A 16846-nucleotide genomic window follows, 5' to 3' on the forward strand; every position below is an offset into this window, starting at 1 on the left:
GCCTTTGGTGTGACCAGGATAGTTCATAATGAGTCTTGGCCTTGCCCCAGGAATAAGTTCTACTATCTCTAGGTAGTGATGGCCTAGTGCTTTCTAGAAAGGTGTGAGTATGCCAGAGGTTTTTGTTTGATCTAACATAAGCTGTTAGAGGCACTGGATTTGAAGCAGCTTAAGTGTAAGTTAAAATTTTGTGAATCATTTTCAAAAGGATGGGGGGTGCTTCACTATCATAGTACTCCTTAGTAGTGTGTGTAAAAGGAGTGACAGTTTATCAAATTGCTGCATTAAGATTTGTAACTTCTTTTCTTTTGAAGTCTCGCTCTGTTTCCAGTTCACCTGTGATGGTTGCTCCACCTGTTTATCAGTCTCCTACGTACCATTATCAGGTATCTGTTTGAAAATGGTTTTCAGATCATCACTAATCCTCCAGTACTATTTGCAGCACTGTCCCAAGTCTGTTTATTCTGAAGAAATAGTTGGTAATAGTAGTGTGAAACATATTTTAACTTCATTTATGACTTTTCAGTAGAATACAGTGTATTCTGCTTATGTAACTACATGAAAGTTTAGTAAATTACATTTTCTTTTGTGTTGCAGGGCAGCTGGCTTATCATCTAAGCCAAACTCCTGCTCAGAGTAGGGTTGGTTAGAACAGGTTTCTTGCGTACTTGTCCACTTGGGTTATAAGTAGCTCCAATTATGAAGATTGCACACAACGTTTCTAGAGAACCTCTTCCTCTACTTGACCCTTCTCATCATAAAAGACCTTTCCCTGAAAGCCACATTTTTTAGTGGTCCAGTTTGGGTCTATTGTTTCATGTGCTCTGAGCACCTCTGTTGAGAACCTGAGTGTTTTTGAAGTTTATGAAATGGTCAAGTTGGAGGCTGAATTTAAATAAGTAAAATGATGAATAATTTGGGGCTTAATGAAAATTGCATTTCCTCTTTTTCGTTGATAATTAATTACAGATTCGAGAATAATAGTATTCTATGTGTATTTGTTCTTCACCCCATTAGTGATATGTTCTTGTTCAATTTTAGGCACCAACACTGTGTCTTTCAAGTCAGTGGCAGTGGTCTGTTCCACAGGTAAATACAGTTCATAGTTGCAGCATTTTATCATTACTTTTCACCTAGTTTAAAGGTATGCTGTGCTTATCTAAGAGTGAGATTTCCCACTATTCACAACCTGGTTGAAGTTAGTATTAATTGCCGTATTTTAGCAATGTATTTTTAACATTTACTGCTACAACAGAAGGCATAAAATAGCATCTGTTGAAACATTACATATAAATCTGATGTAAAGAAAACACCTTCCCCTCCCCTCCCATTTAGCAAAATATTTATATCAAATTACCTAACAAATCCTTTAGAAGCAGGTAAAAACTGCCAAATTTCACCTGATTAAAGAAATGGATATTAACTTACCAATTAACTGATAAGTGTGACATTTCATGGGGTAGAGTTAGCAGAAGCACATGGACACACACTGGGTGAAATTAGACCCAGGCTCATGAAGTAGGAAGAAGATATTGTTAACTTGGTCATTTTGTGGGAAGAGTTTATCTGTTTTGTGAAAGAGCAGCTTAATATGGAAATCTTGATGCTTGAGGAACTCGGGGTTTGAACCTGAAAGGAGGACCAAGTCCCTTAAGCTTGAGTGTTACAATGCAGCCTCATTGCTTTAATAGCAACCAGCCTCCTCCAGTTATGGTCTGTTCCACTCTAATAGATCAATCCACTGCTTTGAAATCAGGGTGCTGAACTGAGTTATTCTAATTAATTTAAAACAAAAAACTTGTTTTGCTAGTGTAACAGTGTTACAAGGGAAAATTGAACTGTAGTATGTTTCTGTGATTTCGAGATTAAATGTGAATTTTACAAGTTTTAGGATTTTGCAATGCTCTCCAAAATGTGAATAAAATCTGAAAACCACATAAATGTAAGGACTTTTTTTTTCTCCTACTACCTCACCTTTCTATCCACTTCCCTCTCAGTTTCTTTAGATTATCAAAGATTAATTTGACACTTTAAGTTTGATCTTTTGTTTGTATGTAGCAAAGAAGACTGTAAACTAAACTTTTCTCTTTATCCTGCTTAAATTATAAAATTTATGATTTAGAATAATGTGTTTTATTTCAGTCTCCTACCTCTTCACCTCCACTCCTGTATCTGCAACCATCTGAAGTCTTGTATCAGCCAATAGGAATTAACCAGGAAGGTGGATGTATATCTCCACCTCTCCTAATGGAAGCTGCAGTTCCTGAGGTATTTTTTAAAATGTAAAAAAGTGTACTGAAAATTGAAGTGCTTATTGTGATTGAAAGTTACATTATTTTCTTTTAAGCACTGGCTCTTAGAGCAGTGAGGTCAACTGTTCCATACTTAGGTTAATGTTAAATAATTTCAGGTGTCCTCAGGTTAGAACTTCTCTTCCTGTCTAGCAGAATGCTGATTGGATTCTGAAATATTTTAGAGTCACAAATGTATTACAGACAGCCACAGGACTTGTCAATTGGTTTTATTTGCAAGTAATGTTTAAATAAAATGGGAGTTCATTCTTTGGAATGTTGGGTTGAATATCCCTGAACCACAATAGTTTTCTAAAGTAATTCTGTGAGAAGCTTGTTTCTAAATATTCTGATGATCTGAAGTAATTAAGAGTGCTTTATTGTACTTTAAAAATTTCTTAAATATTACAAATGTTACTGATATAGAACCAAGAAACTGTAAGCAAAAAAATACTTAATCATTCAATCTCTTCATGATTGGATATTAAAAACAATAGTAAATGGCTGCAGAAAAACTGAATTACACACATTTTCAATTTGATACTGATTGGTACTTCTCAAATATTCATTCTTCATTAATAGGGAGGCCAAAATGGATGTTAAATTAAGACATCTAATTACTAATACTAGTAATCATATATGGTTCCAAAAATAAATAGATATTTTATTCCTACAAAAGAAATTCCACAGCTGGTATTTCAGACATCTGAAGTGGAAAATTCTGACATACTGAAGTAATTTAATTTCCCTGCAAAGATACTGAATAATACAAGGCTTGGGTTAAGGGGTTTTCCTTCCTTTTTGAAGGTGCATAGATCTTGGTATTTATTTTATAATCATAATCTTATTAACAGTACTGTATTATCTTTAGTATTTATCATTTTGATATAAAAGTGTACAGAGGTCTGAAAACCATGAGCACTAAGAAAATAGGTGAAATTATTTAAGGAATATTTGGATATAATGTGCTCTTGATTTACAGGTAGGCAATTTGTTCATATTAAAGGAAGCAGTGTGTTAAATTTCAGAATGGTGTAAAATTCCAAGAATAATCTGTATTACTTGTATGTATAAGTATGATACTGCTGGGAATTACATTTTCAGTATGCTAATCTACACTGTTCCCATTACAGCCAAGTAAAATTTGTAATAAAGAAGCTGCTATTTCTGTCAAGGAAAGTGATTTGTGACACTGATTTAAGATAAACTAAGTTTACTAAACTTGACTAATCATTGGGGAAAATAGAGATTTAAATATTGAAATTGTGATTTTAAAAAAGTAGTTCAGATAAGCATAGCCCACATTTTGAAGTTTTAAGCATTCTAAATTCATATGAAAGGCTTAAAAACTTAACTTTGTGAAACAAGTTTTTGTGCTAATTTTTTTGTAATTTTTTTAATACCAGCTGTATTCTGATCATGGAGCTCAAACACTACATCACCAGCCCTATGTCCAGAGTCACATAGCCATGTCTGCAGCTGTGAGTATCACACTAAGATAGCATAGCATAGCAGTATTGCTGTCTTCTTTCTTGAAGCAGGGACAGTAAGACAAGAGGGGAATGGATGAAAAAGTATTTTAGTAATGAATTAGTACATAAGGAAATAGGAAATATTGGAGAGAAACTGAAGTTTTTCTTCAGTTGAAGTTTTATTGCAGAAGGACAAACGTATTACTTATTTTTGAACTATTTGGGGAAGCTAAGAAGTCAAAACATGACTAGTTATTTTAAGACTGAGCTACAAAGTAAACTGCAAATCAGAAATATTTTGAGAGAAAAATCATGAACCTTATTCAGTTCTTAAGGATGATGGTTACAAATACTTGTTTCTTTCTCTGGGTCTTGACCTTATATTCGTTAGTGCCTTAGAAAAGCACCTCATGTTGTGAAGAGTTGAGATTTTGAAATGCAGAAAATGAAAAACTGTCCCAGTCAGTCACCTCTGGGTGGTTTTTTGTGCAGTTCTGATTTAGAAAGGCCATTTGAATATTATTCCATGTCACCTGATGCAAGTTGTTGAATTTTTTTGGTTTCCAGTTTAAGGTGCTCTTGCCTAAATTAATAAGGCTGTTGACACCATAAATGAAATAATATCAAAACTGATTTGCCTGATGAGAGATCTAAAGTTGTCAGTAATTGATATTACAGTACTTACTCTTCTGTGAAAGACTCTTACTCAGCTGCAAGTGGAAGACTAAACATGAACGAATGAAGCCATGTTATAAGCAATCTGTTTCACGTATTTTAAACTTCCAGCATTTTTCCAGACTATTGTGTAACAATATGTACTAGGTATTTCCAGCAGAGGGGGCTGTAACCCAAGTCTTGTCTTGGAATAAAGTATTTCTTGCTCATTCTTTCCTGTTTTCTCAGAAGTCTTGTTACCTAGAATTAAAACTCTGCTCTGTTCAGGTCTCAAGTAGATTCAGATAGTTAAGCCTTTCCAAAGGCTTACTGAATTCTCATCATTTTATTCGTTACAGGTTGATGCTAAATATTCTTTGGGTTTTAAGTTTTATTTCTTAGCTTCACTTACTAATAATTAGTAGTTCTAGAATATAACTTTCCCTTTTAAATTTTCATACTACTTTTTGACGTACCGACTTGGAGTTTGAATATGTTTCCCAGGTAATGAATATGATCAGCTTGTATTGTGTGTCAGTGTGACTGAGCTCTCATCAATGATTGAAAAAGGCAAATGTTGTCAGTACACTGCTATGTGTTAGGCAAGTGGCTGTGGTATTACCACCTGCTCCCCAGCTGCAGAAGACAACTGCCTGGTGGCTGTAGTCTACTTAAAATACCCTAGCAAATATCCGCTGCTTGAAAACTGCCAGTAGTGGCAGTGGAAAGCAGGTGCCTGAAGTAATGACTGTACCTTGGAGGTAATCTGCTAATTGCCTCTGTTGCACTGTGTATTCCCAGTGCAATTCCTGGGTTTTGTCCTAGGCAGCTGTAAGTCAGGTGGTGAGAGTAGGATGCGACAGCTGGTATCCAGATATTTTTGACAGTTGTGGACTTCTTACAGCTTTCAAATGCAGCTCATGGCACATCATTCTCTGTTCTACCATCAGTACAACCAGTAGTAACTAAAAATGCTCAGTTTTAGTACAAAGTTTTTAATAGTGCCAAATGAAAATTAGAAGCTAATATATTCCAGCTTAGAACTGTAAATTATTTTGAGATCCAAATTTGGTATTTATGATCAAGTTTGAATCAAAAAATGCTAATCTACTCCCTTTGTTTGTGTGTTTGCTAATGACATTGAATATATTTACTTTAAGCTTAATTCTTTTGGCAATTAGTAACAATATAGTAACAGTGGAAACTTTAGCAAGGATTGATGTTTGTGATCTTTGATTTCAGGCCCAGGACAAATATCTATGAATTAAGTTTTGGTTTTGTTAAGTGTTTATCTGAAGTTCTGAGGCACTGGCCTGGTAAATGTTAGTTATATATTCTGTGTGTATATGAGGGAGACCCCTGAGGCCTCAGGAGCTGAGTACACAATTGCAGTCTACAGAGAGAGCAAAGTGCAAAAGGTTCTGGCACATGGATTGAGTGGGTGGGTAGGGTTTGTTTTATTTCATGTGGGTTTTTTTTATTATCTACCCTTTTGAGCTGCAGTGTCCTCTTTGGGGGGTAGGCCTGGTTGTAGTCTGTTGCAGTTACTGCTTTTCACATAGTTTGTGTCAAGCAGTGGTTTTGGGTGGCATCAACACTACCAGACAATGAAGGGTCATTTGTGCTATAGTTCATGGATGCTTGCATTCAAACCGTAATGGTGCATGATGGCCTTTGTGTTGTGAGTGTTCTGTAAATTTAACTGAACATAGCACACTGTTATTCTCTGCAGTTAAGAATAATAGGGGAAGATTTGTGTTCAGTGTGTATAATACATATAAATGTACATGTGTTTGTAAAGGTTTATGTAGATACACATGCAAGTAGATTATGTAAATTGTGTCTTTCATAAGAATTCTGCTGTAATCATTTGGGAAAAAGTTAAGTTATTTTATACTTGTACTGATGTTATTGTCTGATATTCTGTCTGAAACAACAAAAAATATTGCTGCATATTTTCTGTATAGGTAAGTGAAATTGAAAGAGGCTAAGACTTTTGTTTATTGATATGTTAGTCTAAGAAACATGAATCTAAACTTCTAGTTATATGATTGCCAAGAGACTTGTCACTAGCTGCAGCTAGTCTGTTGCCTCTAAAATGGCTATTTTAAACTCTACTTGCAAATTTGGTATTAATGTGGAAAGATACAGGGGGTGCGTGCTTTTTCTCATGTTGTTTCATTCTGTGTTCTCTTTACAAACTAGTCTTTTTCTTTCCTGTTTGTTTGCTCTTACTTCAGTTCAGTGGGTTTTTGTCTTTTGCTTTCTCTTTACTTGATGACCCTATGGAGAATTCACTATAAAAGCATTTGGGCCACTCTAGTCTACCTTTACTGATTAATTTTTTTCTTTTTTTTTTTTTGTGTCTAGTCCTTCCTGTGTGGCTGAGATCCATCATCTCTGTAACAGCTAGCAGCTGCCAGTTGTGGCATTTGGGGTCAGTTATTTTATTTCAATGCTTTCTTTTTGTGAGTAATAAAATGTGCTCAGGTCTAGCACAGTCTGCAGTATCACTTACCTGCTTTCTTCAGTTTGACACTTGCTAGTAATTCTCTTCATAAACCAAACTCCGTATAATCGGTGTCATTCATTCCTGGAATGGTAATGTATATGTAAACTCCATCATTTTAGTTAAACTGCCTGAATTTTATATGGGTTTGGATTGTTTTCCTTCAGCAAGAATGAAATTTTCAGTACTTCCAATGTAAGATTCTTTAGTTTCTGAAAACTCTTTTAATTCCCTTTTGACAACTTCTTCCCTTTTTCTCTCTGTTTGTGCAATTTACAGTAGCTTGTGTTTATAGGGCTATACTCTGGCAGTTGCTCAAGCATGTTTTACTGTGAAAATGCTGCTTCTTTGTTGCCTTCACTTTTCTAAAAATTAGGATTTTGATGAAAGGAGGCCTAGGGAAGAATACATGTTTTGCACATCTTAATATTAGAGTCAATTTCTGACTTGATAGCTTTTAAACAGCTCACTGATTTGTAGCAGGGCCTTGCTGCATGTGACTTCTCATCTGTATATGTGCCTGTATGATTTATCCCCAGCTGTGGCTTTTAAACAAATGTTAGAAGCCTGCTAGTGTAAAACTAAGTATAATTTTCTCAGTAGACAAAGAATGTGTACCTATACTAATAGGAGTTAAACTAAGGAAAAAGAGAAACACATTGGGGTTGAAATCCTGCAGAGTGGATATGAAAACTGAAGAGCATGGAACCTTGGGAGTTTTGAAAAGCAATGCACACCATGATGGGGAGTTGTGCAGATGATGGAAAGAGACTGATATCTTGAGATTAGAGTGGTTTGAATATCCTTATAGAGGTGTATAAACTGCAGCTGGTTGTATTAGGAAACAGAGCCAGAAGGGAGCATAAAAAGTTAAATTTAACAAAACAAAAAAAGAAGTTAGTGCTGAAAAGGCCTGGGATAAGAAACAACGTGAGAAAAAAAGCAGTTTGAGTCTGTCATATGACATAGTTAAGTGAAGAGTAAAAGAGATGGACAGTGTACCTTTGGGATCTAGAGCAGCTTAGACAGGGGGACTGTAAGAGAATTTGATCTTTGGAAGAAAAACCTGATTAGTTAAAAGTATTCTAAAATGTTTTTGCCAATACCTAAATTGGTAGCTGTGTTTTCTGCATCTTGCCGTCCTTTTGTCAGCAACTAGTGGCATCCACTGACAAATTATATAAGCACAGTCCATTGCCTCTCAGTTTACAAATAAAACAGCTTTCAGTTCACTAGCTCAGGTTTTATGTGTCAGCTACTAAAAACTTAATGAAAACATTATTATAAGCACCCATAGTAAAGCATTGCTCTAATCTACATTACCAGAAATGCTAAAGAAAAGAAAATTTAATTGGTTACATAGGTTTTCACTAAATACTTTGTAAAAATAAATTTTCTCCATCAAATTATAAAGAGGATACAATTGCTTTAATAACTTGACATCCTTTAGTAAGACTGTCTGATCAATGAACAAAACTGGTTTGCTTTCTTTTAGTAAAAGAATTCTGAACTCCTAAGATTCCATGCTTGTAAATAAAGGAGGGTATTTCCTGCCACTGTGGGCTTCATGACCTAGGTGCATAAGAAAAATCTGCTTTTCCTTTTTGAGCCAAATCTGTCCAGCTGATGCAATAGTGGACTGTAACCGTTCATTGAAGCATTATTAATGCAGTAAATGGGACACACTTTGGAACGGAAGAAACAACACAGCATTTTTCCCTCTCTTTAGGAATTGAGGTCGCATTCTGTGAGAAGACATGTTCTGCATCATTCATCTGTGAGTCTGAAATTTCAGTCTGCATGAAGTCATCAGTTTCATCAAAAAAAAATTACAGAATGGAAGATAAAACTTTACACCTTCTACAGTTGCTGTAAAATGCTGGGGTTTTTAGCCATGTATTTTGCTAAGACACCTATCACAGAGAGTGTGTTCTTCCTAACTTCTGATGTTTCCTTGCAGGTTCCCCAGTTAAAATACCACTACTTTTTTCAAGCAATTACATGAAATTTTGTAGTTTGGTCAGGTAAAACCACATGAAATAATAATTTTATTCCTGCAGTTCCTTCCTTAATAGAAACCCTGTTACAGGACCGAGAGGGTGATTTCTGAAATACAGTCTGCTGTATGTATTCCAGTTACTAACCCAGACTGAAAGCCAGTGTACTTCTACTAAAAAGATAATGTCACTTTTAATTTCTGGGTTACATAAACTTCAAAGATACATTAGTTAGAAAGTTGAAGCCATTTTGCCACATACAGCATTTTTGTACTGTGGATAACATCTCATTATTTAAATCTATGTGAATTTCATTTCCATTCCAAAACAATTTGTTTATTTTATTTTTTTTTGCTATCAGTTTTCTCTACTTTTATATGGTATTTTACTTGTGTGTCATTTTAGTGTTGGCAGTAATAACTTTTTTAAATAGAATTTGGACCCCTAGTTTAATAATTATTTGTTCTAATTCTAATATTTTTCTTCCATATCTATTTGGTTTTATAGTATGTTTTTAGCTGTAGAAAAAGGAATTAATTGACTACTTGAATTAGAAATAGCAATGAAAAGTTCTTTGCTTCTTTGAGGTCTTCTGTTGTCTGTATGGAAATAAGGAACTCCCTGGCAGTATCACAAATTGAGATGAAAGACTATTTTTAACTTGATTTCAAGAAAATAATTTTATTGTTTGGTTATGTTGTGTTGTTTGGTTGGTTTTTGCTTCTCCCCTCACCTCCTGGAGTTCCTTCTATTCATTACAAAATCACACTCCCCAAAGGTTGAAAATATAGCTTCTGTATTTACAGGAGTGCAAGGTATGGCTTATTGCTCTGTAGCACTGAAGCTTTTCTTTTTTATCTAATATATCCTTGAGTTAGTCAATTTTATCTGTTTTGTAGTAATTTGGGGATTTTATTTTTGTGTGGATTTGTTTTGTTGGTACTTTTTTCCTTTTAATCATTCAGAGATCTTGCCAAACGGACATTGTAGTCAGTGAATAATCCATGTATGATACATAAATATCTTTAAAGATTCTTCTAGTGTTCAGTAGTGCTTTGCAGTGTTGTCCAGGAAGACAGTTGGAGCCCAGTTCTAGTTTTATGTTGTTTGAAATTGTTAGGAAAGGAGGTGCCATGTATTAGGTCTTGGTTGCAAGTTTCTTCATGTGACTGACTTTGCACCTTCTCCTAGGTAGAAAAATCTACACAAATATAATTTTCATAGTTTCTTTTTTTAACAATCTATTGCTGTAGCAGCTGTAGTGGATTGTTTTGCCACTAACTATCAAAAGAAGTATACAATTTTTTTGAGAGATGCAGAGTTCAGCCTGTTTTTGAAGGGGGAAGTATTCATTTGCTTTAATTTCTCATGTTTCTGAGCAAGTCTGTACCACTAAACATGTTTGTCCAGTTCTGTTTAATTTTCACATTTTAGAACTCATCAATACAAATTTATCATAAAAATATTGGCTCCTCAAAGCCATAATTCATTTCCATGGAAGAATTTTTACATAGTAGGTATTTTTTAAGGAAGTTTTGTCTTTGAAGGTGCCAAAGAAAGATTGTGTTTGGGTAGAGCCTTATTTCTTGTATCAGAAAACATAAGTTTGACCCAGAATTCTGGAGATTTAGTCCCAAGCCCCTATTTTTGGAATCTGCACTCTGTTTACCAAATGTGACTTGCCTGTTTTTAATAATGCTTCAGATTGAAGAAGTTAATTTTACAGTCAGTACTAACTTAAAAGAGTGCTTAGAACAAAGTCTCTTGAACTAATTGTTTGCAAGCGTACTAATACTGTGGCTCTATTCCAGACACCCACAAAATGTAGTTTATTTTCTCTTAATTGGTGCAGATGTTAGATTGTTGATAATGAGTTGATCCCATGGCCTTTGCTTCAGAGATCACTCACTTTATTTTTACTTTTGTGAGAACTTGATTGTTTGTAAGGATATTTAGTGTCAGGCACTTAACTATCCCTGCAGTGTTCCCCTATGAGGTGTGTGTAACCTCACTCTGGAGACACTGTTAGTTAGGATTGTATCTTCCAAGTCTTAACAAAGCCTTGTTTTGATTTGAGAGACTGAGAAGAAACCAAGTAGCTCTGAATAATGATTTTCCTCTAGGAACTGGCAGTCACTATCCAAATACTGAGGCCTTTTCATTTATATTGTGGCTCATCTTTGTTCAGAGTGCTTGTCAAGAGTGATGGCATGACATCAGACAGCAGTGACTGAACCAACCTTTCAGGAGTTCAGTCTCTCTGTAGGCATGGTTGAGATGTAACTGACTTGCCTGTGTGAATCCCTGTAGTTGAATTGAATGTGGGCTAGGGACAAACTACATTTCCCCAGTGCCTATGGTTGTGCTGTTTTGATGTACTGGCATTTATGACCTCTTGTTCCTTTACACTGCACAGTCCTATTCTGCTAGTTAAGCTTTCTGGAATGTGGAGATTCCCATACTGTTAAATAGAAGTCATTTAGTTAACCATAGATCCTCAGATAAGGATTTTGGGGGTCACGTTCTCTTTGGCCTTGTGCAGTTTCCTGCTGATAATATTGAGGCTCCACACTCATGCTGGGAGGGAATGTATCCCCATGTACTCTGTGGGCATGCAGTAACTGATAGAAAATCACCTTTATGCATTGGCTCTCACATTCCTATATTAGCAAACTAAGTTTATATTCTGGCTTCCACCCCTTAGAATGTAGGAGAGTTGGTTGGTATCTTCTGCTGGAAACTGGTTGGTTTTCTACTGAGCTAGCTGTTACACTGTTTCTAGTAACTGCTGTCTGCTTAATGTTCCATTTCCATTGCAGAAGGCTAGTTCTAGCATTCTCTATTTATTAACACTGGATAAAAACTTGGACAGGTAAAAAGTTACTGAAGTTGTCTATCAGGTATTTTTGTATATCTGGTAGGCTATTCTTTTGGTAAAACGTAGAATTCTCTGGTTCATTGGCATTTTTGGTTTCTGCTTCAGATCTTATGCAACAGAATTTATTGTCTCTGAAAAGCTGTTTTCATTTCAAATTGGCATTTCTTTATATTCAGGTACTCATTTTCCAAAATAGTTAAGAAGTCATTGAGTAAACTGCATTCCAGTAGCAACTAGCAGAACACATGGCTCTCTTGAAATGTTTTTCTCTGTTTAACATATTCATAAAATATGTTGTATGTCTGCAAAATACTGTTGTTTTTTTTTTTTCTAAAATAGGTTTGTGCCTTTGTAATGCTGATGTACTATAGTAGGTTCACTTAACCTGCTATAAAAACTTCCTAAGTTTCCTATTGAAATAAAAATATTCAGCTTAAGTCCTTATTTTAAGGATCCAGAATACAGTGCTATGTGTGCAGTCCTGCACACTAATCCTTATATAGCTGTTATAGCTGAAAATCCAGATTGAGCCCATCCAGTTTCTTTCCAGAATTCATGGGTTTAGTTTGTGGCTAACATATGGCTCTAGTTTTTGATACTGTATTGGAGATACAGTTGATACACTTGTTACTGCCTTGATGAGTGAGACACTGCGAATTCACAGAGAGAAAAGTTTAATATATATGCAGATCTCATTTTAGAGAACTGTTAACAATTTTAGAAATTAAAAGCTCTTTCTATTGAAACTGCTTGTAATACAGCAATAACAAGCTTCTGTAGTTTTGGATTTCTAGTAAAATTCTGAGTTGCTAGCTACAAGTTTAATTTCAGCTGGTCTGTGTTTACTGTTTGGATTGTAACTTTTGTTTATTGTAGTATCAGAGTTTTAATATGGGTTTAAAAAAAATGAAAAAATGAAATTTAACTTTGATCATTAAACTATGTTTTAATGACCACAAAGGCAAACTATTGTTGTCATCTCTGTTCATTATTTTTAGAACATGTAAGTTAAAACTTCCAGCAGAAAAGCTGGCATCCCTGCTCAAGTTAACATGTTTAACAAGGCTGTTCCTGTCACATTCACAAAACTCTTCCTTCAAAGGAAAATAATTTAGGCTGAAGGAAAAAAGCAAATTTCCAAACCTCAGAGCCTTCAGAATGGAACCCTGCTACTTTGTTAGTATCTTTAAATTGAGTCATTTTAGAGAAAAAAGAAATGCCAGTGTCTTAGTTCAAATAATTGCTCTTGGGAATGGGGGTGTGAAATATATTGTGACAACTGAGTTGCAGAATTCTTCTGATGGAAGCTTTCTGGTTTTTCTGTCATTATCCTCTCTCAAGCAAAAACTGTACATTTGTAGTCATAAAACAAAGGAAGTGAGCCTGAAAAAAAGTTAGAAGGGGAACAGAAGTTCAAAAATGTTGCAATTTGAGGTTTTTAATATTTAGGGGCTTTTAAATATGTTATTTTTGAGTCCTCAATCTAGCTGTTCAACTACCCTCAGGTTCTGAAGAAATATGACTAATTTTTCTTGTGGTTGTAATTTGTTGTCTTGTATCTTATTAATGTCTGTGTCCTCAGTTTACATTTTGTCAGTGATGATTGATCTATAGCCAATAATAATGCAAATTTCTTTTTTTTTCCCCATGTATTCTTTATAAGCATGCAAACATTTCAGCCCAAACAGGAAATGTGTTTGGTCCAAGTATTTTGCATTTTGACATTGTCAGAGGGAGTTATCCTTTCTATTTTTCATTGAGTCAATTTTGGTCCTAGTGAAATCTTTATTAATAATAATACTTCAGATATTTAGTAGAGATGTAAGGTATTTGCATTTCTGCTGCTCACTACATCACCCTTGAGAACAGGAATGGATCTTTACTGGTGATACATCTGTGGGAAGGTTATTTACTCAAAAGTTCTCACTGATGAGCTTATCTGTAACAAATTCACTGATACAAGCTGCCCAGACTAATGGTTTTTGTCCCAGTGGTGACCTAACAGGCTGGAAGATGGAAGATGTTCTCCTCTTAGAATCCTTATCCAAAGACTTATCCTAAGTCACAGGATTGAGCAGGAGTTGTCATGATTGTGATACACATTAAATTCTTCTTCTTATGAAGTTTGTGATTTATATTTTGAAATATAAAATTACAATACTGCTGCTTTGGCTTATTTTTGAAGTCAATGTAGCATTAAAGCAATATGATTCATGTTGTTTTTAACACACTAGCTACTGTCCTAACTGGAAAGAGACAGGGATATCTCTAAGATAACATTTGGCATGAACACTGGTATAGCTGACTGAATTGCAGATTTAGTAATTTAGGATCTTCCTTGAGTTTTGGTTTAGATATTACTCATATAGACAAGAAGCATCTTTTGTGTACCTGCATTGTTTTCATAATTTTCCATACATTTCATTATTTTAGTCAAGAGGAAACTCTGATGATCAGGTATCATCTCCCATTCTTGTTCTCCTACGGTAATGGGGGAGGAAACATTTAAACTGCATTATTAAATGGCTTATGCAGGTCATATTGGGTTTTGAAGAAGTAAATAGTTTTATTCCTGTAAATAGGTTTTGTGTTCACATGAGTTTGTCACACATGTTCCAAACTTCAAGAAGGGTTATCTTTATAATTCTAGCAAGAGAGATTTCATCAAAAAGGGATGCCAGTACCACTAAGCACCAAGGCCATAGACAGAGCCTGCCCTGGCTCTCATATTGATTGCAACTTAGAACAGAGTCAGGAGCAGGGGACATCTATTTCCAAACTGCAGTTTCGAGCATGGAGCGGTGTCCTTTTGTTCAATAAGCCTAGTGAAGTAACAAGAAAAACAAAAATGCCTCCCACACAAAAGCTTTTAAACCTTCTCCAGAGAAGAGGGAAAGAAGCAGATCATGAGGAAGGGCAGGAACAGCCCTGAGGTGTGGGTAGACAGCAAAGCTTGTTTGTCTCACATTCTGGTCAAAGCTCCTGTGCAGAACTGCTGCTGCTGCTCTTTCCTGTGTTGCCAGCAGGCACTCAGTAATCCAGCATGAGACACACATCCCTATTGATGTGCTTTGCTTGCTGTCTTGGTATAATTTTTCTGTTTAATCAGAATAAAATCTTGGAGATCCTGGAAGCCTTCCATGGAGGCAGAGTTTGTTTGGACTCATTGGTCCTTTGACTGGCTGTCTTTGCCTTCTTTAAAAATGATATCAAGCTTCAGTGAAGGAGTCACATGCCCTTTCAGAGAGGATGCTGTAACTACAACATGCTGGTGAATCACATGGTAGTTTTAGGGATTTGCTGTCCTCTGATACCCGTTCCCAGAGCCTTTGCATTTTGGGTCACTGGAAATAGATTGTTTTGTAGTTTGTATCCACTTGGCAACAGGAAATTGCAGCTCTTCAAGCAGCTCTTGAATCTTAAGAATCTTGCGATCCTGTGTCTCTCCTGAGTCATTCAAGTGTTTTGATGCAGTTTTAAACTCCAGTGGGGAATGCTGCTTATTCTTGCTGATTTTGTTTTGTTTTCTTTATTTTGGTCTGTGCAACCTTTGGTTTTATTAGTGACTTGAGTCAAGTCTGCAATGACAACTGTTGACTGACTTCCAACTTGGAAGCTTGTAACTACTTATACTTATCTAGGATTGCACAAAATATGGACCGTTGCTTTTATCTGTAACTATGATTTTTCTCCTGGTGTTATAAGAGTTTGTTTATACTATGGAAAATCCTATCTTGGTGAGGGGTTGTAATATTGTCTAAGCCTTGTCATGAAGAGTTCAAAATACGTGTTGAAAATGGCCTCATTGAAAATATAGCTATTTTAAGTGAAATACAAATGAAAAAGCAGCCTGCTGACAATTGGACTAGTGGTGCAAAAAAGCTGTTTTACTTGCAGCTATCTTACTCATGCTATGGTTTCATAGAAGCAGTTACAATGAATCTCTTAAGGGGTGTGTAGAATGAAGCAGCTAGATTCTCAAGGTTGAGTGGATAGTTTGACTGATACGGCAACAGTTCAGGAATAACCTTTACTGAAAAAAAAAGTAATGTTTGGGAGCATTTTCTGTGTGAGAAGACTCAGAAAGATGAAGAATTCTGCATATTTGGTATGTTTTCCTAGGTTTTAATTGAGAAGACAACACTTGAGGATTTCCTTTCTGTTTCGGCAGCTGGGAGCCTGTTTTAAAGACTGCAGTAATTACAGCTTCGGTTCCAGGCTCTGCACTAAGTGATTTTAATTTTTTTTCTAGAATTAAGTGACTTTAATCTATAATGTGTGTTTCAAAAGGTTGTAGTCTCTAGACTTACTATTCCTGCTAAGTTACTTAAATAAAAAGTTCAATCACTTTGCTTGCAGTAGAACAGAAACCCACAAATAGTTAATGTCTAACTTGGAGTTATTTTTCATAGAAAATATTAGCATTTTTAGTAAGGTATATGTATTTTAATGAAAAAAGCAGAAAAGCCTTTTGAATTTAAATTTGCCATTTATTTAATCTACAATGGTGTTGTGAATCTTCAGTTTTCTCTAGATGACTGAATTTCATTAGATGCAATCTAAAAATAAAAAGGGAGATTTCTACCAGTTCATCCTGGCAACAGTGGGGCCACAGAAAATAACTCTGTGTTCTGTTTTTCTCCCTATGCATTATTGTGGTCTGTGTCAGGTGCTGTTATAATGCAGTTACAAGTGACTTGCAATAGTTAGTGGAAGAGTAATGAGAGCCCTTAAAATTATACTGAATTTTTAGGACCTAAATAAAGGTATACATAGAAAACTTTTTACAGTGTTGAAAGTCTGTGGCTGTACCAACTAAGGTGAGTTTAATAGAGGAGGAAAGGATTCAGCTTTTTCAAGACCCAGGAATAATGGAAAACAAAGTTTTGTAATTTTTTTCATATGTAGTGTTGACAAAGTCTTTCCCATATGAAATGAGGAAAATTGCAGTATAATTATTTTTGGTGTTTTTCAAAACTAGTTACATAAGTTAATTTTCATGCTAAAGATTCTTACTGATTTTTCTGGACAAGAAATTACTACAT

General features: G+C 35.3%; 1 protein-coding gene across 4 annotated transcripts in view; it reads left to right on the forward strand.

Annotated features, from left to right (window-relative positions):
- BOLL (boule RNA binding protein) overlaps window positions 1-16830 on the forward strand; it is a 28032-nt gene extending 11202 nt beyond the window's left edge. For 2 of the 4 annotated variants that reach the window (XM_085584625.1, XM_085584624.1), the window contains 4 exons: window positions 315-386; window positions 1042-1089; window positions 2143-2268; window positions 3698-16830. In XM_085584625.1, the coding sequence (XP_085440751.1) occupies window positions 315-386; window positions 1042-1089; window positions 2143-2268; window positions 3698-3793 (342 nt within the window). In that variant the 3' untranslated portion in view covers window positions 3794-16830. The remainder of the gene's footprint in view (window positions 1-314; window positions 387-1041; window positions 1090-2142; window positions 2269-3697) is intronic. The other 2 variants (XM_085584626.1, XM_031505318.3) reach the window with 2 other exon arrangements.
- Window positions 16831-16846: the final 16 nt, after the last annotated feature.

Source organism: Lonchura striata, chromosome 7 (genome assembly GCF_050655825.1).
Source record: "Lonchura striata isolate lonStrDom1 chromosome 7, ASM5065582v1, whole genome shotgun sequence".
Taxonomy (NCBI): Eukaryota; Metazoa; Chordata; class Aves; order Passeriformes; family Estrildidae; genus Lonchura; species Lonchura striata.